A 26,589-nucleotide genomic window follows, 5' to 3' on the forward strand; every position below is an offset into this window, starting at 1 on the left:
CAACAGCGCCGGGATCCGCCCACAAAGTTATTTGTGCTTTGCGCTTTGACACTTGCGTTTCAGATCGTTAAAATAGGGCCCACAGACAGTTAGTGGTTTTAAGAAACAAAAATAGGTTACTTTTTTAAAATTAATTTACAAAAATACTGACCTGTGACAGAAGCTCCCCTCTCTCTGCCATTACGACATTCTGTCTAAGTTCATCTGGCAAGTCATGCATTATAAAAGGTCCTCCTGGGAAAGCTTCACCTCTGATAAAAAAGAAAGAAAAGATCAATAAATAAGGCTTCTCAAAAAAATGTTTTTGTCATATCCGATTTCAGCCACAGCTTATAATGTAGGGGGCAGAAAATTTCAGATTCTAGAGAGTATTTGATTGGACAGAAAATCAAAGTGCAAAATGATGTCATCAAAATAGTTAATCCGTATGGATGGTAGGGAGAGGGCTGGTAAAGGTGGGGTAAGCGATATTCGGACCGACACAACAACAAACGTGTAGCCAATCAGCATTAGGGGGCGTATGACGGTGGAGGAGAGAAAACAAGCAAGAGGCAGAATTGAAGAAAGACTGTAGAAAGAGAAATGGCTGAGAGACATTACAAAAGAGAAAAACTCATAAGAATATCACTGAAAAATGTAAGGTTATGATCAGGAAAGAGCTTTAGGACCCACGTTCATTTTATACGCTTTCCAGCGCTGGAGAGAGCTAAGTGGGAAGACCTGAAAACAGACGCGGAGGTTGCATTGATTGCGCTCCATACGCGAGTCAATAAAACAGCGGTTTTGAGTGTCATTGTTTGTCTGAAGCTGCTGTGCTGTTGGCAACTAACAAAAACTCTTGCTTGTATTAACTCTTGTGTACTGCATGTTCATATTTTGTGCTTCCTTGTCATTCGTTCATCATCTTCACTTTATTTTTCGTGAAGCATTATTTTGTTGCTCTTCTGCTACAATAAATAGACATCCACTCTTGCATTGAGTGTGTAATGGAGGCCAGTTAGTGAGAGTTGTGCAGGCTGACTGCTAGTGTTTACTGAATGCAATGTTTACTGTTTAGAGTCCTTGTTAGTGCACTAGCCTTGCATGTCAGCGATCGGGGTTCGAGACCCATTCGGAGCAGTGGAGGCTGAGCTTTGGAGACGGGGCAATAAAGAGAGGGGTGTGTTTGTTTGGGTTGATTTCAAATATCAACAGTGTTCAGCAACGACTTTGAGAAATAACACACTGCACCTTTAAGTGACATCACAAGCTGTTTTATTGACATCTTTCCGTAGTTGAAACACTGATTGAGCTAGAGTGCAGCGCTGGACAAGTTTTGAAGTTTGAAGTACAAGTTTCTGTAACTGGGGATCTGAAGTGTTGTGTGTGTGGAAATTTAAAAAAAAAAGATAGCCTACAGACACCAGAACGAGACAGAATCTAACCAGACCGGGACTGAAAAATCAGCGTAGACTAGTGATGTTACATATGATACTGAAGCTTCAAAGCGTGCATCGAGTTCGCAGCGCAATTTCTCATGAAGCTCCGTGCAAGAGCGATGCTTCACTTTGCGTGTCGGAATGTTTGAATCCAGACCACTAATCTATGGGTTTTTGGAAGTTTAAGTCCATTTACTAACATTTTTTATATATAAACATATAGCCTGACATTACATTATCATATATTCTGCAATATAAACAGTATAAAAACTATAAAATAATTAGAGCACCATTTACTTGCATAAAACAACTCTTGTTGGTATTATAATTAGTATTATTATAATTATTTTTACATTTAATTTATTGCCACACTTTAATATGTGCATTATATTATCAGAAAACTGAACATTCAGTGTCACAAATTTTATTTTGTGCTTAATAGATAAAACAACGGTGCTGCGCACTCGGGTTTCTGGCTGCTGTAAAATTTGACATGCCACATGATGGCGCTGTTTTCGACACTCTTGATGCTTCATTTCTCCATCCCTATCAGAGACCTCTTCCTATTGACACAGGTAGTTGCAGGTAGATGAAGAATAAGGTTTCAACACAAGTTTAATATCAATAATTCTCAAAACAGGCAAACAGACGAGAGCTACACGTAAACGTGACTAGTCCCTAACTATAATAGGGACTTCAAACAAGATGATTAATAGAACACAGCTGAACCAAACAAACTCATAATGACAGTGAACATGGAAACAAAAGTGTGACGGAAAAAATCAAACAAAGATTAGTTCACATGAGAAAGAATGAAAACAAACTAAAAGTCCACGATAACTAACACAAACTGAACATAACTGTGACACCTATGGGCTATTGCGGGCGGGAACGGGACATAACGTGAAAGTTTCGGACGGGAGTGGGATAAAATCGAACATATTTTTGGTGAAAGCGGGCGGGAGTGGTACATAATCTTGTGGGAGCGGGATTGAAAAATCCATCCTGCACAGACCTCTAGATTGAGCGATCATATGAGACAAGATACATTTCGGTAAGTTGTACTGTATTTTTTAACATACCTTTTGATGTTCATGCATGTTTATTTGTACTATAACTTGTATCAAAGTGGAAGAAAAGACTTGCGCTCTGCGCTGCCGCTTGAACTGAGGCTACATTGATCTGTCACGTCACATTTAAGAACGTTAAAAGGCCATTTATCGTTTTAATTTCAGGACAAAATAGACAGATTTTGAAAGCTGAGACTTTGTTTCTAAGAACATTCAGAAGTAACGAAAATACGTGGACATGGCAACACTGGCTTCAACTACGGGTGATTAATAGGGTCAAATAGAGCCTGCTTTAACTTTTACATGCTATTGTGTCAACTTCGACAGCCCTAAATTCAACACAAGGGACATTTTCTTAGCACACAATGAGTTGCAGTCTGACGCGTTTTTCTGCCTCCTGATTGACAGGATATAATTGGCCCTGATCATTGGCTGTTTTTAAACAATCAGCCAATAATTGATAGTGAAAATAATTGCTTTTATCAGCCGATACCGTTTATTGGCTGATACAGCGGTGTAGAGGTCTTGACAAGTCCACTTGGATCCGAAAACCCTGAAAGTAAACCCTGAGAAATAATTTGCCAGTGCTGGATCTCTTTACTTAAAGGTAACTTTAAAGTTACTCTTAAAAGCATGACATTAGCTTTTCTTTGTCTACTGCCTTTAATATCATAGCTCAAAATAAATGCTAGCGACGGTACGCATTCTTGAGGTGCAATCAGTCACTTTGTTTTGTAATGATGTAAACAGTGTAGTAATGATTTCCCAGCGTATCGGCTTTTTCCAGGGGTCTTACACCAGCTGAGAAACTGCCATTGAGATTAATTGGAATGCTAACAGATAACCATAATGCTAACCTCCTTGACCATAACCAATGGTGCACATACAAATATTACAATGGAAAAGAACAAAAAAGATAAACATACCGATATTTGGACCACAGGAGATTCATATAATTCATAACTCTGATCTGTAGGGAAGCATTGAGGTCATGTCGCTCCATGAAGTGACGCATTTCTGAAAAGAGATTCTGGAAATTCTCCCTAAGCCAAAAAAAAAGAAAGAAAAAAAGCATCAATATGTGCATAAATTGAGCTAAATTACTGAATCTTATTATCAGATTTTCTGTTATAAAAAGTAAACAGTTTGCAGTGACCAAAGAACCAAAGAAAGAAGTTTACTGCTGTACAAAGGCAAAATGCAATAGTGGTACTGAGAAAAATGGATTACAATTTCTTGATTGATTTAAACTGTTTTCACACCCAATTTTCTTAGAATTTCAGCATAGTGACCCAAAATGTCTGTCATAGGACAGACCACAGTCCAATCTCATTCAATCAATAAAATGTCAATAAAGTCATTTAATACATTTTAATAAAATGTGTATCTTTGTTTTGCCCTTGTACTACAGAATACCTTACTATGTTAAATGAGCTTTTGCTTCACAAAAAAACTAGATTAAAATTAGTTTCTGTTATCAGAAGCATTTACCTGTTAGCATTTTCACCAGATATTGTGGAAGACATCTGGCTAACTATATAGTTTAAAATCAGCAAACCAATAAGACCAATAACTGCTGCCAGACATTGTTCAAGCAAAGAGCCAGGAATGTTGTCTCCATATCCTGAAAAATAAAAATTGTGTCATAATGTGTTAGTCAACTTTGGTTTCATCTTTACTGGTTCATAATAATGTAAGCACCATTCTTGTCACCATTCAAGAAATATAACCGAAACGTCCTCCGAAATATAACCGGACGGTACGCGAAATATAACCGAACGGTACGCGAAATATAACTGAACGTAGGGCTGTGCGATATGACGATATATATCGGATGGACGATATAAAAAGTCTATCGATTCATATTATGCTCTATCGTTCATATCGTGGTGTCGCAAAAAACATTGTTTACGGCAAAACTTTTTTCATCATTTGGAGGACTGCAATCTTACACGCCGCCATGAGAATGCAGGCAGAAACGTGAATAACATGGCGAGTGAAGGGTGATAGAACCGGGTGTTTCCGAGCAGGACCAGCCAGGACAAACCGAGGAGCTCGTTCCTACCTCTGTAGCCTGAACATGATTTGGTAAAATTTCTTTATGTTTAGTTGACTATTATATTTTGATAATGAACATGCTGCTATGTCAAGTTAGCAATGCAATAACGTGTGCGCGTGCCGTGAAGCGTCGGCGCGATCACAGGAACAGGAATCCGTTACTCCGTAATTTATGGTCATACGGATAGAAGCAAGAAATGATTCAAAACTGTAAAGCCGTAAAATACAGAAAACAAGCTCGATTCCCTTTTCTAACATCTCGGTTTCCTTTTTGTGAACTTTGGACCCTGTCGCATGATCCGAAGCTCAGCAAAATGCTTCCTTTCGTTTTGTTAATATGTAATTATTTAAGGCAAATAGCCTATATTTCGCATATAGGCCTAACGTTATATATTAGTTTTATATATTTAGCTTTATTCTGTTTTCTCCGTTCACAGAAGCGCTTTAAGTGCGTGATGTGACGTTGTGTGGATCCATGTTCTACACTATCCTGCAATTTTCGCTGGTTTCAAAAAACAAAAAGTTGCATATTACCTGCTATTCATTTTCACTGAAATGTAGGCCTAATTTTTTGACATTTGGTGACATACAGTATGGAAAACTAACGCCAGCGCATTCCCATTGCGACTTATCGATGATGACTGACAGCTGAGCATGGGCATTTCACTCACGTTGGATAGGCTATGCGCGTCAATATCAAATTTGCTCAGTCTGTACTATTTGAATACATGATTGGTTGACTGGCAAATTAAAATAGTTAACAGAACGATAAAATAACGTTGTTAACCGGGTAATGGCCATTTCAAATAAGCGTGTCTGTTCCATAGACAGTATATAAACGGTCTGTTCAGAACGATTAAATTTGCTTTGGTTTCCGTTTCTGGTTATGCTCCTGTCAAAATTTCGTTTGTTTGTTTTCGTTCATTGAACAGGTTCAGAGCCCTGATTTCTGCTACATTTTAAACATCTTCCATTGAATTTTTACATTTGGTATTTTATATAGCAATATTTTATGTTGGGCCTGTAATCATTTGTTTTTGAAAAGTGTTTTAAATTTCGTTCATATTTTATATTTCTACATTCTTAATCAAACATTTGCCCATTTTTTTTTGAGAATATAAAATATATATATATATATATATATATAAAAACATTTTTGAGGATATACTTAATATATACTCAATATATATATCAACTTTTCTTTTCTTTGATATATGCTAAAAGTATTTTCCATGTAGTAATTATATATATAAATTAATAATTGATTGAATTTACAGAAAAGGTACTATATCGTGATATATATCGTTATCGGGATATGAGATGACTTATATCGTGATATGAGATTTTGGTCATATCGCCCAGCCCTAACTGAACGGTACGCGAAATATAACCGAACGGTATGCGGAATATAACCGAACGGTACGCGAAATATAACTGAACGGTACGCGAACCGAACCGTCCTCCTCGAAGAACGCCCGGCGGGAGCGGAGCGTCCTTACTCGCGGACACCTTCTCGCAATGCTCACAGGTAGTCCCCTCGAGAACTGACTGTTGGCATGCTCCACTCCCAAACAAGCTGATGTGTGTGTCCCCGCTCGTGATATAACGTGGGCAGGGAACAACACAACGCTTGCTTGCTCTTTTTTTGCCATAAAATATATATTGCAACTTGACAGACAACAATAAATAAGACAAGACAGATTCACACAGAATCTGCTTCGCTGAATTCGCTGAAGAAACAGAATAGTTTCCTGGTCTATGACGTCACCTGCCTATGACGTCTCGCTCTTTCATTGGACTGATTATACACGTGCTTCATGACGCAAAACACTTGGAAGTGTTCCCATTGCGTAAACGCAGCGGGAGTTCCCTTGATAGGGAACGAGTTTTTAAGGACTTAAAAGGCTGGAACGAATGGGTAAATTGTGGGATCCTGACACTCAGTATGCACTAAAAACACAGTTACGTGTGCAGTAAGTTAAACATTTGGTCACTGATGAGTCAAATATCCAAATGTCAGTTTTATATATTATATTTCTGTAAAATAAGCTATCCTGTGTTGCCGATGACGTTCTCCTCCAGCGGGCGTACGTTAGTTCTCAGAGTAATGAGACACGTTACGCTCTGTCTCAACCGCCTGATCCACTTTTAAGTCCTTAAACACTCGTTTTTTGGGGTCGACAGCTTATAAAAACTTATTTCTGGGTTTCTTAGCTTGTTTGCTGTACACCTTGTCACAGCAGCTTTTAGGCATTTTTCTGTCTTTAGTTAGAAGTAAATGACAAGGAGGCAGCCTCTCGCAATGCAAAGTCAATGGAGACATACATTAGATTAATGGTACTTACCAACACTAGTGATAGTCGTAGTTGTCCAATATGCTGCAACTATATAGTGATCGAATTTGGACTGAGTAGGTTTAAGTCCAGCATTCCATGCCCATGATTCCTCATTACATCTTAAAAAATAAATAAAAGGTTTGAATAAAACTGAATTTCTATAAAATAATTCTAAAAAAATATAGATTTTTTTTCTAGGCAAGCACTGTAATAAAACACACTTACCTTTCTTCATGGCATGCTGATAAGTACAATAAGCCAGAACAAAAATGCACATAGAAAATCAAGAGGAAGAGGCATTTTGCTATCCTTTGTTCATATACGTTTTTATAGATGTCTTGTTCATTTTTGTTGAAATGCTTATAAACCTGAAACCACAATACAATTGATATGATGAGTATCAATCAGGATATTAACTCAACTACCTATCTGAACCCCAGTTAGTCTATACACTAGTTCTACAAAGATAAAGTCAACTTTAATGCCTGGTTCACACTACAGGAGTTTTAGGCCGAGTTTTAAACTAGGAACTGGGAAAACGCTCAGCTTGCAGTATGACACTAACAACACTTAGCCAAGAGACAAAGGAAAACCAAGGCTTAAATCATAGAAGCTAACAAGCATAATCAAAACCAGGTGAAAGACATAAAGCATAATCAGTCCAAATAAAACCATAAGAAGTAAGGAAAAATAGAGAAGGAGTGCCCCCCAGTGGCTCAAGCGGGCACTCCAGCCGCTGATTGTCACATAACCCCCCCACTAAGGAGCGGCCTCCAGACGCTCCTAAGAGCTCCGGGGGGAGGTCAACGGGGGATGGGATGGAGGGCCAGGCCCGTGCAGGGGAACGGGACCAGGACACAGGCAAGGCGGGCTTGGGCCGTGGAGCGTGGGCGACCAGGGCGGAGCACACTCAGAAGGGAGCCAGGGTGGAGCACACTTGGCAGGGGACCAGGGCGTAGCACACTTAACAGGGGACCAAGACGTAGGGAGCACAGGGCTGGACAGGACCAGTGACATGGTAAGCTCAGATGGCGGCAGTAGAGCAAAGGTCCATGTAGACGCCGCCCCCATGGGCCTCTCAGGGCATCTACTGGCAAAGGTCCATGTAGACGCCACCCCCATGGCCCTCTCAGGGTACATCCTGCCCCCCCCCCCCAAAAAAATACTTGGGGAAATCTACGGGAGGAAGCTCTGGGCTGTAACCGGGTTCAACAGAAGCCTCCTGGAACTTGAAGGCCGCAGGTAAGGCGAGGCGCAGAGGCGGGGCCGGCAGGGCGAGGCGCAGAGGCGGGGCCGGCAGGGCGAGGCGCAGAGGCGGGGCCGGCAGGGCGAGGCGCAGAGGCGGGGCCGGCAGTGCGAGGCACAGAGGCGGGGCCGGCAGGGCGAGGAGTCTGGGAACGCCCTCCGGAGCCTGGCGAGCCCAACGAGTCCTTCTCCTTCTCCTGCGACGGCGCTTCACTGGGCTTGATTCATTACTGGACACGAAACTTGACTCACTGGACATGGAACTTGACTCACTGGACACGGAACTTGACTCACTTGATTCACTTGATTCGTCGAGGCTGACGTAAAGCGCGGGTTCGGCTGGGCAGACGTGAAGCGCGGGTTCGGCTGGGCAGACGTAGAGCGCGGGCTCGGCTGGGCAGACGCGAAGCGCTGACTCGGTGGGAACCTCCCGCGGCGTAGGCTCGGCCGAGCACGTGAGAAGCACCGGTTGAATGTAGCCCACGTGAAGCACCCGTACCTCCTCCGCTAAGCCCATTGCAAACGAAGAACCGCTCATAGAAAGAGCGCACTCGATATACTGAAACAGAGTCCCGGAAGGGTCAGGCATAGACATCGACGAGTAGAGGGGCTCAGACAATCCTCCACGGAAAAAAAACGACAAACATAAATCATTCAGGGGATGATTATGAGCCCGTTTCAGAAAGTCCGTCACGTAGTCCTCGATGGGTCAATTCCCCTGTCGGAGACGCATGATCTCTACTGGATCTGGAGGCATACCGGGGTCCTTCTCAGCCGCTGGATCGAGATTGGCTAAGTGTTCTGTCATGAAACTGCACATGGAACAGACAGTGGTGATCCAAATGCAGGCTTTAATAAAGGATGATCCAGAATACACAACGAGTACACAGGCCGAGGGTCAGAGTCCAGGTAAGCAGTCCAATACAGCAGAAGTACAATACAAGGGCAAGGCAAACGGAAAAACTAGATACAGGCAGGGAGTCCGGGAACTGTGAAACACTAAGAAACTAGGAACTGGGAAAACGCTCAGCTTGCAGTATGACACTAACAACACTTAGCCAAGAGACAAAGGAAAACCAAGGCTTAAATCATAGAAGCTAACAAGCATAATCAAAACCAGGTGAAAGACATAAAGCATAATCAGTCCAAATAAAACCATAAGAAGTAATGAAAAATAGAGAAGGAGTGCCCCCCAGTGGCTCAAGCGGGCACTCCAGCCGCTGATTGTCACACGTATGGTATTTAGGATTTTAAATCGGGATGAGCAAGACTGTGATTACGTCAGCCAAGTAGGGCTGTCGTAATAAAGGAATTTCCTTTAAGGTCATTTTGAGTGACTCAACAGTGTGATATGCGGTATAATCGCCATTTATTTATTTATTGCTATATAAATGAGTGTTACGCTGTGGTCTGCAAGCACGAAATGTTCAGTAGGGGTGTGACGAGACACTTATCTCACGAGACGAGACACGAGATTGGGTTTACGAGAACGAGACGAGATTTACATGTTGTCATTTGTATAGTCACAGTGTGTACAAATAACAAGGTCTCATGAGACACAGCCATCTTCTAACCGTATACATACTGGGAACTGTATTCTCAGAAGGCGAAGCACTGCTACTTGGGCGGAGTGATTAGCGCAACACTCTGAGCGAACTCTCTGCTCCTCACCACGGGGCTCCTCAGGTGCTACGAGCAAATCACTCCGCAGAAGTAGCAGTGCTTCGCCTTCTGAGGATATAGTTCCCAGTATGTATACGGTTAGAAGATGGCTGTGTCTCATGTGACCTTGTTATTTGTACACGCTGTGACTATACGAATCACAACATGTAAATAGGAAATTGGCGTTATTTGGTCACTTATTGGGAGCAGTATGCTAACTGGAGCCGTTTACCTCCAGTCTTTGTGCTAAGCTAGGCTAGCGGTGGGTGCGTCAGATAGAGTTACGGCATGCACGGAAATGAAAAGGGTATGTATGGACTTGTCTAACTCTGGGGGATACGGTGGATAAGCTAAAGTCCCAAAAAGTCGGCCTGTTCCTTTAAAGATTCTCATTAAGTGTGTGCAGCAACCAGATTCCACAATCGGTTGGGATTTTAAAACTCTTGTAGTGTGAGCCAGGCATTAGGCTCTGCAATTTTACTTTTCATAATTAGTATTACAACATTTACATTTTTTTTTTTAAATAAATACTGTACATAAAAATATCTAAAATACCTTGTGAATCAGAACCAGATTGATTAGGCCTAAAATTCTCAAGTGTTCTGTACCGCCGAAAGCATAATAAATAAATTCTAAGGGTAAAACTGCAACAACATCATAATACGCGTCCCAAGACCTTCGATACACTTGAAATATTACTCCAAAATCTGTTACGAATCCTGAAAAACAAAAAAAGAAGGAAGTTTTAGGCATCAAACAATAACATTGCAACTTGTTTTGAGGAGACACATATGTTGCCTAAAGTGTAAATCAAACAGTTTTAACAAAACGGATGGCTATCTGATCAGTTAAAATGCATGACCAGGTGTAGGCCCATTGGAAATAATTTAAACATGAAAACAAACTAAAGGATTTTGAAAAGAATAATAATGAAAAATTGCTTCAGAAATATTTGTTATATATGTTAACCAATGTCCATTATGAATATATAAAGGTGACATCATGAAAATCTGACTTTTTCCATGTTTAAGTGCTATAATCGTTGCCCCCGGTGCTTCTACCAACCCAGAAAACGTGAAAAGTGACAACCCACTAACTTTGTTTTGATAAACCCTTCTCTGCAAGCATGTCAAAAAATAAGCCGGCACAGTGATTAACTCGGAAACTTAAAAATGGCACTTCATGACAAAAAGGTTGCTGACCCCTGATATATCCTAAAACATTGGTTTGGAGATTTTCATGATTATTACACGGTTTTGAATTCCCTACGGTTCACTTTCTGCTACTATGACACTTTAAATTGATGTAAACCAGTTTTGGAATTGATTAAACGTGTAATGTTAATGCCGTAAATCAGAGCTGTTTGGTTAGTGGACACGTACGATTAGTGCAATTTAAACCAAAAACATTTGAAAATCAAACTTTTCATAAAATAAATAAATCAAATCTTAGGGAACTAAATATGTTGAGACCAAATTATAGTCTTGATGTAGTATTTACAGAACACATGTTATTAAACAGATTTTTGAATAAACAATTTACTGAGATATTTTAAATGAGCCTTCATTACAAAAATGAACATGTACATTAAACATTACCGTCTTCTGTAAACACGCCAGTGCGAAGATTCATCAGTATGTCAAATGCAGCAACAATGTTAGTAATGCCATCAACTGCAAAGTAATTGGCAACCGTGCCTTCACTGAAAAACCCTAAAATTGACATTGATATTAGACAAAACATTTCAAACCTTAAAGCTGCAGTCCGTAACTTTTGACGATTTAGCCGTTAATAAACAAACTGCATGTGTCTTGTGGAAGAACATTGTAGCCGGAGCTACTTCTCTCTGTTTATGTCTATGACGAGTCACGCAGGTACTGGGCTACTCCGCAGTAGTACAACCCGACCGGTCTAATATAGTCTGAATATAAACACTTTATTATAGGCGTATCGTAGTGATTCAGGATAAGACAAAAACACACTTTGGATAATGGATTCATGATGTACTCGCTCATTATATAGATTTTGTACATTTTTAACACAAAAAAAGGTACGGACTGCAACTACGGAAAGCCTAAGCACAGTTATTAAATGATGACAGTATTTATTAAAATATTTTCAAGTTTGTACTACATTTCTACAATTTTGTTTTTATAAATAAGGTTTTGTTTAAAGGGTTAGTCCACCCAAAAATTAAAAATCTGTCAGTAATTCCTCTCCCTCTTGTCGTTCCAACCCCGTTAGGCTTTCGTTCATCTTCGGGACACAAATAAAGATATTTTTGATTAAATCTGAGAGCTGTCTCACTCCTCCATAGGCTTCTATTGTTATTGAAACCTGCCGGCCCAAAAATTTAGTAAAGACAATGTTTAAAATAGTTCAAGTGACTACGTTTTACAAGCAACGGAAATACTTTTTGTGCGCAAAAAATAACAACTTTATTTAACTCTTCATTTTCTTCTGTGTGGGCCTCTGTGTGAGTTCACGTAGTGTAACAGCGCAGCGCTTCTGGGTCGTACGTCAGAACGTAGGTTACACAATTTGTGTTCCGAAGATGAACGAAAGCCTTACGGGGTTGGAACAACATGAGGGAGAGCAATTACTGACATAATTTTAATTTCTGGGTGAACTAGCACTTTAATTTTTCAAAGTGAAATATAATGATGTAAACCTCTCAATGCTCTAAAGCAAACAGAAACGTACCTACTAGGTCTGCATTGTTGGTGAAAAAAAACACCCATGTCTTCAGGAAAACTGAAACAATGATGCACCAAAAAAAAAAGACCTTCCAGACCTTTAAAAAAGCATTGTCAGGGTGGAAAGTTCTCTTCCAAAATAACTAGAGAAATTAGAGAAATGTAATAGATATTAAATGGCATAACAATTCAAATACATATAAATTAGTGTGTATATATATATATATATATATATATATATATATATATACAGTATATATATATATATGTGTGTGTGTGTGTATATTTATACTGTATATATGCATACATATGTGTGTGAGTACACACATATACATGTGTATGTATGTATATATATATATATATATATATATAAACAGTATGGGCCATTCAACAGAATTGGTGCAAACTGCTGTCCGACAACCAAAAAAGCATTTAAGTATTACAATTTTAGATGTTTACTAAGATCCTTCTATTATCTATTGAATCCCACAATAATATTTAAAATATAAGTAAGCTTAATATATATAAAATCATAATTTATTGGGTACTTTCAATTGGGAGGTGGCTGTCCCGAACCCTAACCCCTAAATTTCAACTTGTGGAAATGATATTGAAATGTTTTTTCCCCCCAATTTTTTCCATTGTTGTTTTTAAAAATATCTTTTTGATTTATTTTAAAGTAAAGTAAAAAAAAAAATCCTTTATTTTATATTTAAAGGTCCAGTTTTTTGTGAGTTTTTGAAGCTTTGATTGTGTTTACAGTGTGCAATATAACACGTTTTCATGTTTCGCGTGTAAAAAAAAAAAAGGGGGACTTTGAAAGGGGACTTTTGTTAAATCAAATATCTCGCTTGGCATTGAACTTTGAGCTTTATAATTGTACAGGTATTATTTATAATCTAACAGCAACATTACACACTAGCTAAAGTTTAAAAAATGGAATTACGAAGAACGTGACCTTTAAATCATGGAACTTTATGTTTAAAAAAAAATGTGTCAAAAAAAATCATTTTCATGTCACTACCAAAACAGTGTGTGTTTTAGTCCATTGGCTGAGACTGATTATAACCACCCCCAGCCCTGCATTTTTTAGCAGGAAATATTCCTGTTTGCCTCTCTCTCATAGCCTCTCTTTCATTATAGATAGGTACCATCATTGTGAGGGAAATGTGTTCAAAAGTCTGAAAATCTGTGTGTAACTTTAAAGGATGTCACTACCAAACACCTTTTTTTCTGCAATTAAGACAACTTATTTGCGTGTTATTCCATAAAATGTAGTTTGTATGTGTGTACAACTGTTCAGAACTGTGCTAGGTAACCATGTGCTGGCTATCATCTTTGAACTAGGCTCAAAAGTGTCTTAAATTGTCACTACCGAAACAGTCATGACCGAAACATGTCATCATTGTTTTGGTAGGAGTGACAAAAGGGAACACATAATCATTTATTTGGGGAAAATAAACAATATATGCAAATAATTAGTATCTTATTATGTATTAATATGCGAGTTAAAATTCTGTAAAAAAAAACATTACTGTCACTACATAAAATGTGCCATCACGACCGAAACATGCATGTTTTGTCTAAAATAAAGTATACTGAATTATCAACTAAGATGTTATTAAAGTGTTTGGTTCAATTTATATTTAAACTAATGAATCCTTAACTTTGAAATCAGTATGATTAACTTAATTCCTTTTATAAAGAAAGATTGGGTTCAAAATACAACAAATCTTATAAATTACACTTGAAATATTGTTAAAATTGTAATTGTTATTGATTTACCTGTGACAAAATTTTTTTTTATAGCAAAACATATATTTACAAGGATGATGTAAACAAAATATTTATAGGTCAATATAAGCCTTCTTATTAAATTATTTATTATTGTGTTTCGGTAGTGACAAATGTGGGGAGAGGAAAAATATTCCAAAACTTTCTGAAAATACAATATGATAATTAACTGCAAAATTACTAGAAATGTGTACCTTGGATATTATACAGTTTGCATACATACAAACATTTTTGGATTTTTTTTTTTTTTTTTAAAGACGTTTCCAACTCTGACTTTGAACCAATTCTGTAAAATACCCCATACACACGCACACACATTATTCAAAAACAGACTTTTATGTTAGATGCGATTCATCGTTTTGACAGCTCTAATATAAATCCACCAAACTCACATCAACTTCAGGAACCTGGTTTGGAACATATTCCAAGAATGCATCAAAAATCCTCTGATCCCTTGTCTATAACAAAAGTGTTGCAGTCATTTATGACATCTGAACAAATATTGTGACAATACCCTAACAGGTTTTCAAAGGGTTTTTACCCTAAAACAAAACTTGGATCCATTTAAAAAATAGTCAATGACAATGTTTGCATGCATATTCATAATGTGATTGCAATGAGGTTTAGGCAATATTGGGATAAAATTTTATCTTATGTTCACAATATCTCGATCAAATTGATGAGATTAAACTCATAATTGTAGTAAAATATGCGGCGTTGGCAGATTTTAATCACACTAAACATGCATGCAAGTAGTGGTTGACCGATATATCACCAAGGCCTATATATCGGCCGATATTCAGCATTTTTTTTATATCGGCATCGGCCGATACGTTTTTCTGATTGGCCGATGTTTTGGTAGCCGGACTTTTATTTTGACGGCACTCCGGACTTTTATTTTGACGGGCGGCGCTGAGAAGAGAACGGCAAACGCCTGATCACACAGATTACACAATTACTTTGTGAAAAATACTGTAATAGGATTGCAGATTCAAGAATTCAAGAAAGTTGACTGCCATCTAAAGTATAACCATGTTTATTTTAAAGATTTGTTTTCTAATTTATTTATAATTTATTAAATATTGATTAAAATAAATATAAAGTATATATATATATATTGGCCACCCTGCTCTCTAAGATATCGGCATCGGCCATCAAAAAAACAATATCGGTCGACCACTACATGTAAGCACTTATAAACACATCGCATCTACTCCACTCTGATCAAAGTGCACATGTGCTACTGACGTACACGCATGTTATCATGAGCAGATTCGTAAAGATAGCGGTAAAGAAGGCAAGAGTTCATGTTGACAATGTTGTGCGAGTGCGACATTAATATAATGGAGTATATTGATGGTTAAAAAAACAAAAAAACATTTAAAGAGCATTACCTAGTCCATAGAAATGTGTTTTGCATTTGAAGAAATAGATAAAAAAAGATGCCAATAACACATGTATGTGAATTAGTTATTATGTGCATATTTGAAAAATAGCGGTAAAAATAACCACAATTCTTAGCGAATAATTCAGAATAATAAAAATCGCATGTAAACTGGAGTGAAGAGGTTTGCTCGTGTCATGTAAATAACTAACGGTGATTAAGTCCTACTTGTGCACCAATAATGTGATTATCATCATAAGTAAAACGCAGTCCTTCAGTCACTAACCTGAAGTTTGATGCCCTGGTCCTTTTCAAATGCAACATTTTGTGGGACGGCGACAACTCCATATGCATGTGCTTCTCGTAAGGGACTCTTGAAGTTTTGAAGAAGTGTCTTGGCAGTTTTGGCAATCTTAACACCAGCTTTAGAAAAATATATGATCAGTGTGCAGCAATTGAGGATTCTTGTAGTAAAAAACAAATCATGATAAATCCCAGAGCATTCCAAAAGGTTATTACCTTCAGGATACTCGGCAAAGAGTGAAAACAAATCCTTGCGTTTCAACACCGTAATCTCACACAGTGTTGTTGTACGCATTGTAACATTTCTAGGGATTTTGTACAGCAAATGGAACTGAAAAAAAAAAATGTTTACAAAATATACAATTGAATTAGGTTTTCAAAAAACAACATACACTAGTAATGAAAAGTGTTAACCTCTTAACCCTAGGGCAGGGGTCGGCAAGTAACTTTGGCCGCGGGCCAATATTTTTTTTATCCAGTAGATGGCGGGCCAGCTACATGGAATAGGTCTATTCGTTACGGTGAAATCACAAAATATAATGCACACAAACGTGTCCCTACTACTTATATACAACCACTGATGAGCATAATCGGTTTTGATGAAGAAGAAAAAAAGAAAAGAAAAAAACTATACGAATGCAGATTAGAACCCAGGACCTTTTACACACTTGACGAAAGTTCTACCACTGGACCATTTAAGCACACAAGAAAATGCCGCGGATACATGTTATTAACGATAAATTAAACCCCATGTACTATTTAAATCGATTGTTGGACATGTTATTGTACATATATCTGATTTAGTATTGTATTACCAATGGACTGTACAACTTTTGAACTTTATTCCTTTTTTTAAATTATTATTTATTCGGGACACAAGAGGTCTGCGCGGGACTGTTTTTTTCCGTCCCGCTCCCACAAGGTTCAATTCAGCAACCGCTTAAAGGACAAGTTCGGTATTTTACACTTAAAGCCCTGTTTACAGATCGTATCTGATGAAATAGAACGGTTAAGATTAAAATTTGGACACATGCTCCTGTCCCGAGAATTTTAGTTTTATTTAGCGTTTGTGGACCTATTTTGACAAACGCGTCACACCCAGATTCTTCCGTTGAGAGCTTGAATAATAGACACCAGTTGGTGGCGATAATGCACCTTTGCCGATTGCAAGCAAACCGCTGGCATTTCATTTAATACACAGAAGAAGCAGAAGAAGAAGCGGCGGAGGAATATCGTACCTCACACAGCACATTCAATACAAGTCAATGGAGGTGGACAAACACTACGATAAAACCTGTTGGAAAGCATCTTTTTCAGCGATTTTTTTTGGGCCCGTATCAGTGAACACCCCTGACCACTCGGTGAGTTTCACGTCTTTGTAAACGAAAGTTTAATGTGTTTTAGGAAGGAATCTTCCAGTGGCCATAGACAACCATTGTGTGGGGGTGGGGGGGAAGCGAAATAAACCCAAAATTCTCGGGACTGGAACATGTGTCCAAATTTTAAACTTAACCGTTCTATTTCATCAGATACGATCTGTAAATAGGGCTTTAAGTGTAAAATACCGAACTTGTCCTTTAAAATACTTAAAAGTGAAAGCTTAAAAGTGTTCACCTGCTTTAAAAATTTTGATCTCGTTTTCAGAATCTCAAATCTCAAAAACAAGTCGTTTTTCATTTTTTTATTTTTGGTTTTAATTTGGGGGGAAAAAAACGATTGAACGAATGATACACGGCAGTGATGTGCGGGTCAATGTATAAACAACCCGCACCCGACCGACGTTTTCAACCCGCCCGCAACTCGGACCGCAAACAAAAGAAAGAAAATATTGTACCCGACCCGCTTCCTGGCCCGCAAATTGGTCCATAGACGTAGGAACTAGGGGTGCGCATTTTTCTGAATGCTGTGTTTTGTAATAAAGGCTTGATTTATTCATTTATTTAGTTTCATTTTCTTAACAATTAAGATGCTGCATGTGATTATCCAGTCTAATCGAAGTGTGCGTCTCTCCTCCGAATTTCCCAACAAAAATCCCCCCTGCCCCCTCTCAGAAAATACATAAAACTCGCATTACTGAGCTATATGCGTTTAAAAGTAGCCTATTAAAATGGCACAATGGCATTGCTCAGTTCAACGTTTTGGGAAATCGGGCATTTTGTCCCGCTTCAGCTCTTATTCAAAAGTTAATAACGAGCTCAACATTCAGGTAAATAAGGATTTCCCGCTGTCATCTCTGCAGACTGAGCTCGTGCGTCATCCTCGCGCATTCAGCCAATAAAGTGTAGACCTATGAATTTCATAGAACATTGTTTCTAGTACTATAGAAATTACAATGGTTTAATTGGCATTATTTCAAACGACCCGACCGACCGCGACCCGAATATCATTAAAAATATTTTTGGATGACTCGTAACCGCGGGTGACCGCAGGCACTCGTCGCTCATTTTGGATCATCCCGCGCATCACTGATTCACAGGGCCTATTTGTAAACCGTTATAGTAAAAAAAAAAAAAAAAAAAAAAAACGGACTTCCAAAATAATCCGGCGGGCCAGAAAATATTGCTGGCGGGCCAGTTTTGGCCCGCGGAACGCCAGTTGTCAACCCCTGCCCTAGGGTATTTCATTTATGACTCACACTCAGAACTTTCGGGTCAAAAATGACCCGGAGGGCGGGATTCAGATTTTTTTTTCTTCAGCAAAATCAATGAAATATATTTTTGTTCAATAATATTTTTTCTTTTTTTCTTTGGTGTTTTGAGAGAATTTGATGATAATAATTAATATTTATGCAATAATTAAGATCCATTTTTTCCCCATTGAACATAATAGATTTTTTTATTTATTATTATTATTAATGCTGTATTTCAGGTTAAAGTAGAGACTAGGCCTATAGAAAACAATTTAGATTGGTGCCATCTGGTGGATGTAGTGAGCATAATTATTGTGCAATATCATATTTTAAGAAAGGCTTGTGAATTCTAGTTGTTTTTGCCAGATTTCCCTATTTTTTTCAGGTTGTGGATTTTAATATATAATAAGAGATTCTCAAAGACTATTTTTGTAAAGTTTTTTATTTGTTTGGTTGGTTAATAATTGCTTTTATTTCACACATTTCCCAAAATTAGCTTTTGGAATGACACGCGTTCATTTGTGTGTGCGTGTGTTTTTGTGTGTATAAGTGTGTATGTGTGTTTTTTGTCTGTTTCTCACTCTTGATGTTTTAGAGATTCACCCCTTCACTGTTGAGTCCTTTTTTCTGTATCCTGGCTGATTTGTAGATTGTATGCACAAAAAAACTCTGTATTTTCATATTTTTGCCAATTTCCCATTCATTTCCTATGGGGGTCATTTTTGACCCGAAGGTCCTGAGTGTGACTATTTTTTTTACGACCACTTAGAATTATCAAATCCTGTCCCCAATTTTTTTGGGTGTTCATATACCAAGTACCAATAAAGTCACCAAGTTTCGGACCATTCCGATGAAGCTACGATTTTTAAAAAAAAAAAATTATTTAAGCGCTTCGGGCCATTTTTGACCCGAAATACCTTAACAAACAGAGATTATTATTGTTCAAATTATATATTTTCAGTTTGAAACAAGCATTTTAGACTAAAATATTTTTAGGATATAATAATTAGGTATATTATACCTATGATATTTTACTAAATCATATATAGAATATAGAGAACATGGATCTGAGCGTCATACCTCTCCAACCAATGTACCAGGAAGCAGTTTTGCAATCTCATCCCCAGAATTCTCCCTTAGAACCTGAAAAATAAAGCAAATGAGTTCAGAAAACCTTGTACGTCAAAACGTACTAAATCATTGTCCTCAAAGACTAATGTTAGGCATACCTCTAGAAGTCCATGCTTGACGTAATACAGATTTTGATTAATTTCTCCAGTTTCAGCCAGAATTTGTCCAGGACTGTACATGTAGGTTTTTAATTTCAGCGACAAAGCCCTTTTAAAGCCCGGTTCTGTGTCTCTGAACAACTTGGCCTAGAAAGATGGATAACCACTTTATGATATACATAAAAAGTATTTGTAATTGTATCAACAGTTAATCAAAAACATTATTATTATGTGCCATTATGGCCTCAGACAATTTATTAGATTACTCACCTTTTTAATCAGAGATTTGTGGCTCCAACTTGAAACATCTGAACGCAGGACAAATGGGAGATCATCCAGGAGTCCTTGAATGACACGACCCCTGTGGTGGTACCAAAGATAGTAATAATAGTCGTGCACCCACGTCTGGATTTCCTCTGGCAATTCCATATGTCTCTTTTATTAAAAGGGGGAAATAAAGATGAAATTACTAGTAGAAATGACAGATGAAAGGCTAAAATCTTCTTATTACAAACCATATAATGATGAACAGCCTCCATTCTATGGTAGAATCTTCCTCTTTGTGCCATCATGTTGCCTATAACCGAGCTCATATTAGACATGCTGATTCCAAAGGCAAGAAATCCAACCACCATCACCAGTGTTGCAACTGTGGCCTCTTCCAAATTTGTGGCATGTATATCTCCATAGCTGTTCAATACATTTAATGAGACAATATGATGAAAAAATGTCTTTTGACAAGAAAAGATACAATACTCAAGGTTAACAGTTAATCTTGGGTATTCATAAGCTGCTGTGGTTAAAGTCCTTATTTGCATATGACCTGTTTACATAAAGGCTCTAGCATTGTGTGTGCTTATATTACACATTACAGACTGACTGTAATATTAAGGGTTTTAATTTTAGTGAACTTTTCGCACTATAAAGGTAAGAATGAAACTCTCTTCTTCTTCGCGTTTTCCATCGCCGTTTGACATTTTTCCTATCATATTCAGAAACGACTATTTATATACATTGCGCAGTGTTTCCATGACTGCCCAAAGCGTGTGAATATAAGACACGCGATTCGTTGTCGGTTGCTGAGCATCTAGTTACATTATAACACAGCATCGTTTCACACTTTACAAGTTTGGCACCGCAACCACTACTAAATTAACCCCACATCTAAATTACAAATGTGAAATGCTCCTTTACATGGGGGTTAAGAGCGGTGTTTAGAACGATGTGTCAAAAGCCTGTTTATGTTAATATGAGAAGTATAAAAATATTTTTAGTTCATTATGAAGATGTGGCGGGACAGATTAGACTGTGTTGGGCTGCCAGAGTTTATGTAATTAATGGGAAACATGCATTGGAAGATAATGCACATTATGTGGGACGCACATGAGCATTTTAAGAAAATGTTTTTGTGAAAAACATTTTTTTTTCTTATTGCATTTCGTGTTTCATGTCCTTTACATCATCGTTCTGAACTGGTTTGCCCATGAGACCCATACTGTGATGAAAAGAATGAACATAAAACCTACATGCACATACCAGCTAACACACAAAGTACCAGTTACATAATTTTTTTTGTACTTTACTTTATTTTATTACATGACGTACTAATTGACAACGTAACTACGACGTTGCATGCTAACGATTTATTTTTCTTTTATTTATATTAAGGAAAAGTATACATCATTTTTTTTTAAATCAATTTCTTGTAGAACTTTTCACATTACATTAAAGGGATTGTTCACCCAAAAATGAAAATTCTAAATGATAGGTAGTGACAGAATTTTAGTTCTTGGGCTAAATTAATTTGAGGAGTAAATGTGTGAATGGTCATGAAATCTGTGTTTAATATCACTGCTTTGATATTATTGATATTATTGCTATTGAGTTTATACGGATGATATACAACTGATTCTTTTAAAAAAGCCAAGAAAAAACTATTTTAGAAAATATATAAGATAATTCAAATACTGTAGCACACTGTACATAACAAATAACAATGACAATTCTCACCCTATGGCACATAGTGTAATGGATGCCCAGTAAAGCGATGTAGCATAGAACTCCATGTCTGTAACTCCTGACGAATTGGCTGAAACTGTAGGAAAAAACATGTCATTTAAAATATCATCATTCAGAAACATGTCACAGGGAGATTTAAAAGGGACCTATTATGCCCCTTTAATGCCGCCTCAGGTGTCCCCAGAATGTGTCTGATGTTCCAGCTCAAAATACCCCACAGATCATTTATTATACCATGTTGTAAATTCCTATTTTTGAGTAGAAGGGGGGAAAAAAAAGCTGTTTTGGGGCATGTGTCTTTAAATGCAAATGAGCTGCTGGTCTCCGCCCCCTTTCCAGAAGAGGGCGGAGCCTGTACAGCTTGTGCCTTGACTACTCTGCCAAAAACGAACAAATCATCTGTTTGGTTTTGATTATCATCTCTATCGTGGTCACGGTCACCTGACATTGCAGTTCTTCGTCATCATGAAAGTTTATTATTTGCAAGCGTTTTAAAGCCATATCAATCTAAAGATATGGTTTTCTGAGCACACACATCCGAAGCACACGCACAGAAAGCTGGCTGTCAGACGGCACTTCACCTGAATATCAAATTAAGTTCTCTTATACGTCTTATTGTGCTTAAAATATGTGGTTGGTTGAACAAAGATAGAAACAGTGGGTATGTCGTCAGGTCTCAAAAGAGGTGTTTATTACCAGTACAAATAAAAATGAAAATCAAAGTGCAGAGTATGAAGGTCATGGCGGCCCTAAATCTTACACCTGCTATCAAGTCTGGGATGCGGATCCTTCACTCATCTTGGTGCACCTCGGTGTCGGACAAAGAAGAAAAAAAAGAGTAATATATTTTAATATATTTAATATACGGGTAATGATGAGGTTAGCGCCAGTATTCATGCCCACTCCACGCGTGGCGATCACACGGACAGGGCGACGCTACCGAGAGCAGAGTTAGTCACTCTGTGAATCATGCCAGTTGTTTTTTTTCTTATCTCGGTTGTTTTGTCATATGTTATGCTGCCATATTACTCCATTAATTGACACTATAAATATATTTCCAGGCTTATTAAATCCGCACACACTACCACAATGTTTTCATTACCTGCTTGATCAGTAACGGTCTCTCAACGTAAAAGTTTATAAAGACATTTTACAAGTTTATTTCCTTTATCGGCAAGAGCAACTTATGTCAGAATGGGAGAGAGAGTTTCTGGTGGTCAATAAAGAAGGAAATGGAATATTAACATTGTTGCGGTTTAATTACAATGGCGAATTCATCATGGCTGAGAAAATGTATCGTTAGTGAAGGTTTTAATCACAGGTTAGAATTCCAAACCCTGATTTGTTGTTCTTTATTTAAAATAAAATGATGCAACACAACTCGATTTAAAATCAAATCCAGATCAACAAATCCTTGATTAGCTCTAAACTTTGCTTAATTTACTCCTTATTGGTGTAACCCACCCATAATATATAAAAGCATCTTTGATGTTTTCCATGGTTTCTAGGGAAGTAAAACCAGAAATCAAGAATATGATGTAATTGACAGGCTACGCAATGACACGGTACATTACCAGTTACACTGGTTTAAAATAATATAATGCTGATATCTCTACATTTAAACATTGTTGGAAACATTTGGGATAATGTTAGTAGAACTACATAAGTCAACAAAAAATATAATTTTTTTTAGAGGTTTTTGGATATTTTAATATTTGGATATTTGGATATTTTTAATCCAAAAATCTTACATATTGTGCCTTTAACATGGTGACCAGGGCTAAGGTAAGAACACATGTGAAATGCGCTTTTTTGAATTTGCCTAATAATTACATTTAATCAATTTTAAACAAAAATCTTCCATAGTGCATTTTAAGGTTTTTGTTTCCCCTCTAAAAAAAGAATGGCCTTTTTATATGTTATTGGGAATGGAATGGGAAAAAACCCTTACAGTCTGGTAGCAGCTGCAACCAGTTCTCCTCTTTGGGGCAATACCTGACATGACCACCATAAGCTGCAACACATGCCTGATGAAACCTGAAGGAACAAGACATCATTACTTTTTAGCTGTGCAATGTTTTCTTTGAGATATCTGGGAATCAACGATAACAAACCATTGCCATTGTTCTGTTCTAACATTAAAAAAGAAATAGAGAAACTGCTGCATTACAAGTAAATAAAGAAAAGTAATACAGTTATATGCCAATATCTTTGGATAAATCAAACAACGATGAAAAGGACCCTTTTTCAAAGAGAATATTTGTTCATTTATCAGGCTTACCAAAGGCAGGCTGAGGTCTGTATACACAGGACCATAATGGAAAACGATTTGAAAATCGTCAGATGAAGTTTGTTGGTGTCTGGTTCCTGATTGAACGAGGCTAGAAACAAACAAAAAACATTAACTGGTGAATATATCTGAATTGCATGATAAATTATATAAAGTATATAAATAAATAACTTACATATCATGCCAAACAATCTGAACACTCTCAGACATCTATTTGCATTCATAAACCTCAGCCCTGACGCAGCTATTTTGAATGTTTCAAGGGGTAAAACAGACAAGAGATCCAATAAAAACCAAGTCCTGAGGTATTTTTTCCGGGCTCTTTTAGGGTCTGTTATAACCACTCCATGGGTTTCATATCCAATGTAAAACCGTGAAATGATGTTAAGGACGAAGATCAAATCAAGACAGTATCTCGTGAAGATGAGTGCTGTGACAGTAGAGTTGAAAAACAGCTGAAAAAAATGAATTAAAACAAATGAGTTATTTCAAATACATTAGATTAGAACTGATTAACTAAGAATGATTCACTGCTCTCTGTCACCAAGCCATTGAGACATAGTGTCGACCCGTTCTTATAGAATGGGTGTGTCTAACATAGGAGCTGTATACTAGATTTTTTTAAATTTCAGTAGCCTCTACCGATTCATAATTTTCTTGTGACGTCACACCCTTACAGGAATGCCACCCGGACGTACATCCAGTTGTAAGACTAGGCTGGACGTTAAATGTGCCTGCGTAGAAGGCCTAGCGCACATCTGAGACTAAATCTTATGGTAAGGTAGGTGTAAAGTGAAAAGCTAACTGTTGTTCGGAGCTAATATAAAATGTCTGTATGTAATTATGTTGTAAATATTAAATATCTGGGATTATTAGCAGAAATTGTATACCATACATGGTCTTGCTTGGAGGAATAGCATAAATGCTATTCATTATTTCATATTTACTCATTTTTGATACATCATAATTTCAAAAAAAAAAAAAAATGTAGCCTATACACAGGTGAAACTCAAAAAATGTGAATATGGTGCAAAAGTTCATTTCTTTCAGTAATTCAACTTAAAAGGTGAAACTAATATATTATATAGACTCATTACATGCAAAGTGAGATATTTCAAGAGTTTATTTGTTATAATTTTGATGATTATGGCTTACAGCTTATGAAAAGCTTTTCACAATATTCTAATTTTATATATTCTTTATTTTCAAACAGCAAAATTGAGTTACAGTACACAAGTAGTAACAATAGCTGTCAATTTGCTGATGTTGTTTTTTAACAGAACATATACAACAATTAGGGAGAGAGAGAGAGAGAGAGAGAGAGAGAGAGAGAAGAAGAAAAAAAAAAAGAAAAAAAAGGAAACTTGTGCATTACATAATGTACCAATTACTACAATATTTGTGGCATAAAAAGATAAATAAAATATAGTATAAAGCACAGGATCATTAATTCAGTACCTCAACAAAGTCCAATCTTAAAGGCTTTACATATTTGACCCATTTAGACCACCGGCTAACAAAAGTACTTTTCTTTAAACGAATGGAAAAAGTAATTGCTTCCATTACATACATGTCATTTACAATATCTATCCATTCTGAGATCGTGGGAGGTTCAGGAAGCAGCCAGCGTCCTGTAAATGCTTTTTTGCAGGCAGAAGTAAGAATGGCATACAAATACTTATCAGTAGTTCTGGTCAAAAACTCACAGTTCCCCAAAAAAAGAGAGGAAAATTCTAAAGGTACCCTACTGTTGAGAATAGTATTTAAGATCTTGTGAAATTCTGCCCAAAATAATTTCATCTTTGGGCAATCCCAAAACACATGCCAGTGACCAGCCTCCCAAACGCCACACATCCTCCAGCATTTACTACCACCAGGGTCAAAATGTGCTTTTTGTTTCGGTGTTATAAAAAAACGAACAAGACATTTCCAATTAAATTCACGCCATATACAGTATAAGAGTTTGTACATCTCCACTGAAACTCACATATATTTAACCAGTCATCTCTAGATATTGACACATTAGTTTCCTTCTCCCATTTTTCTTTTATGTAGTCTGTGGAGTGGGTATTTTTCCCCAAGATACCTTTGTAAAACTTAGAAATAACCCCTTTAACAGAAACATTTTTGTATGCAACCAAAATTGTTTTTAATATTGGGTCATTAAGATCTTATTTAGGTTTAATACTGTGTTCAAAATAATTGCGTATTTGCAAGTATCGGAAAAAATCTGAGTTTTCAAGATGGTATTCCTTTTTCAGATCTTCAAAATTCCTTAATTTCCCATTTTCTGTGAGTGTATAGAAAGTTGTTATACCTTTAGAAATCCATGATTTAAAACGATTATCCGTCAAATTTGGCCTGAAACCAGGGTCAAAAGCACACCATTGGATTATCTGTATTTTATCATTTAAGTGATACTCTCTTTTTACTTTATTCCAAATTTTTTATTGGGT

At 37.3% G+C, this 26,589-nt stretch overlaps 1 protein-coding gene across 1 annotated transcript in view; it reads right to left on the reverse strand.

Annotated features, from left to right (window-relative positions):
* The window catches only part of cngk (cyclic nucleotide-gated potassium channel), a 135,417-nt gene that overhangs the window by 59,704 nt on the left and 49,124 nt on the right, over positions 1-26,589 (reverse strand). Inside the window, exons 3-21 of the mRNA XM_079585083.1 lie at positions 24,309-24,588; positions 24,125-24,224; positions 23,795-23,880; positions 21,835-21,919; positions 20,340-20,514; positions 20,095-20,259; positions 19,825-19,971; positions 19,676-19,738; positions 16,183-16,297; positions 15,950-16,086; positions 14,672-14,737; positions 12,493-12,628; positions 11,388-11,501; positions 10,345-10,508; positions 7,108-7,250; positions 6,892-7,001; positions 3,980-4,112; positions 3,415-3,531; positions 152-251 (exon numbers count right to left, since the gene is read on the reverse strand). Of these exons, the coding sequence (XP_079441209.1) occupies positions 152-251; positions 3,415-3,531; positions 3,980-4,112; positions 6,892-7,001; positions 7,108-7,250; positions 10,345-10,508; positions 11,388-11,501; positions 12,493-12,628; positions 14,672-14,737; positions 15,950-16,086; positions 16,183-16,297; positions 19,676-19,738; positions 19,825-19,971; positions 20,095-20,259; positions 20,340-20,514; positions 21,835-21,919; positions 23,795-23,880; positions 24,125-24,224; positions 24,309-24,588 (2,436 nt within the window). The remainder of the gene's footprint in view (positions 1-151; positions 252-3,414; positions 3,532-3,979; positions 4,113-6,891; positions 7,002-7,107; positions 7,251-10,344; positions 10,509-11,387; positions 11,502-12,492; positions 12,629-14,671; positions 14,738-15,949; positions 16,087-16,182; positions 16,298-19,675; positions 19,739-19,824; positions 19,972-20,094; positions 20,260-20,339; positions 20,515-21,834; positions 21,920-23,794; positions 23,881-24,124; positions 24,225-24,308; positions 24,589-26,589) is intronic.

Source organism: Phoxinus phoxinus (genome assembly GCF_949152265.1).
Source record: "Phoxinus phoxinus genome assembly, chromosome: 17".
In the NCBI taxonomy this organism is placed as follows: Eukaryota; Metazoa; Chordata; class Actinopteri; order Cypriniformes; family Leuciscidae; genus Phoxinus; species Phoxinus phoxinus.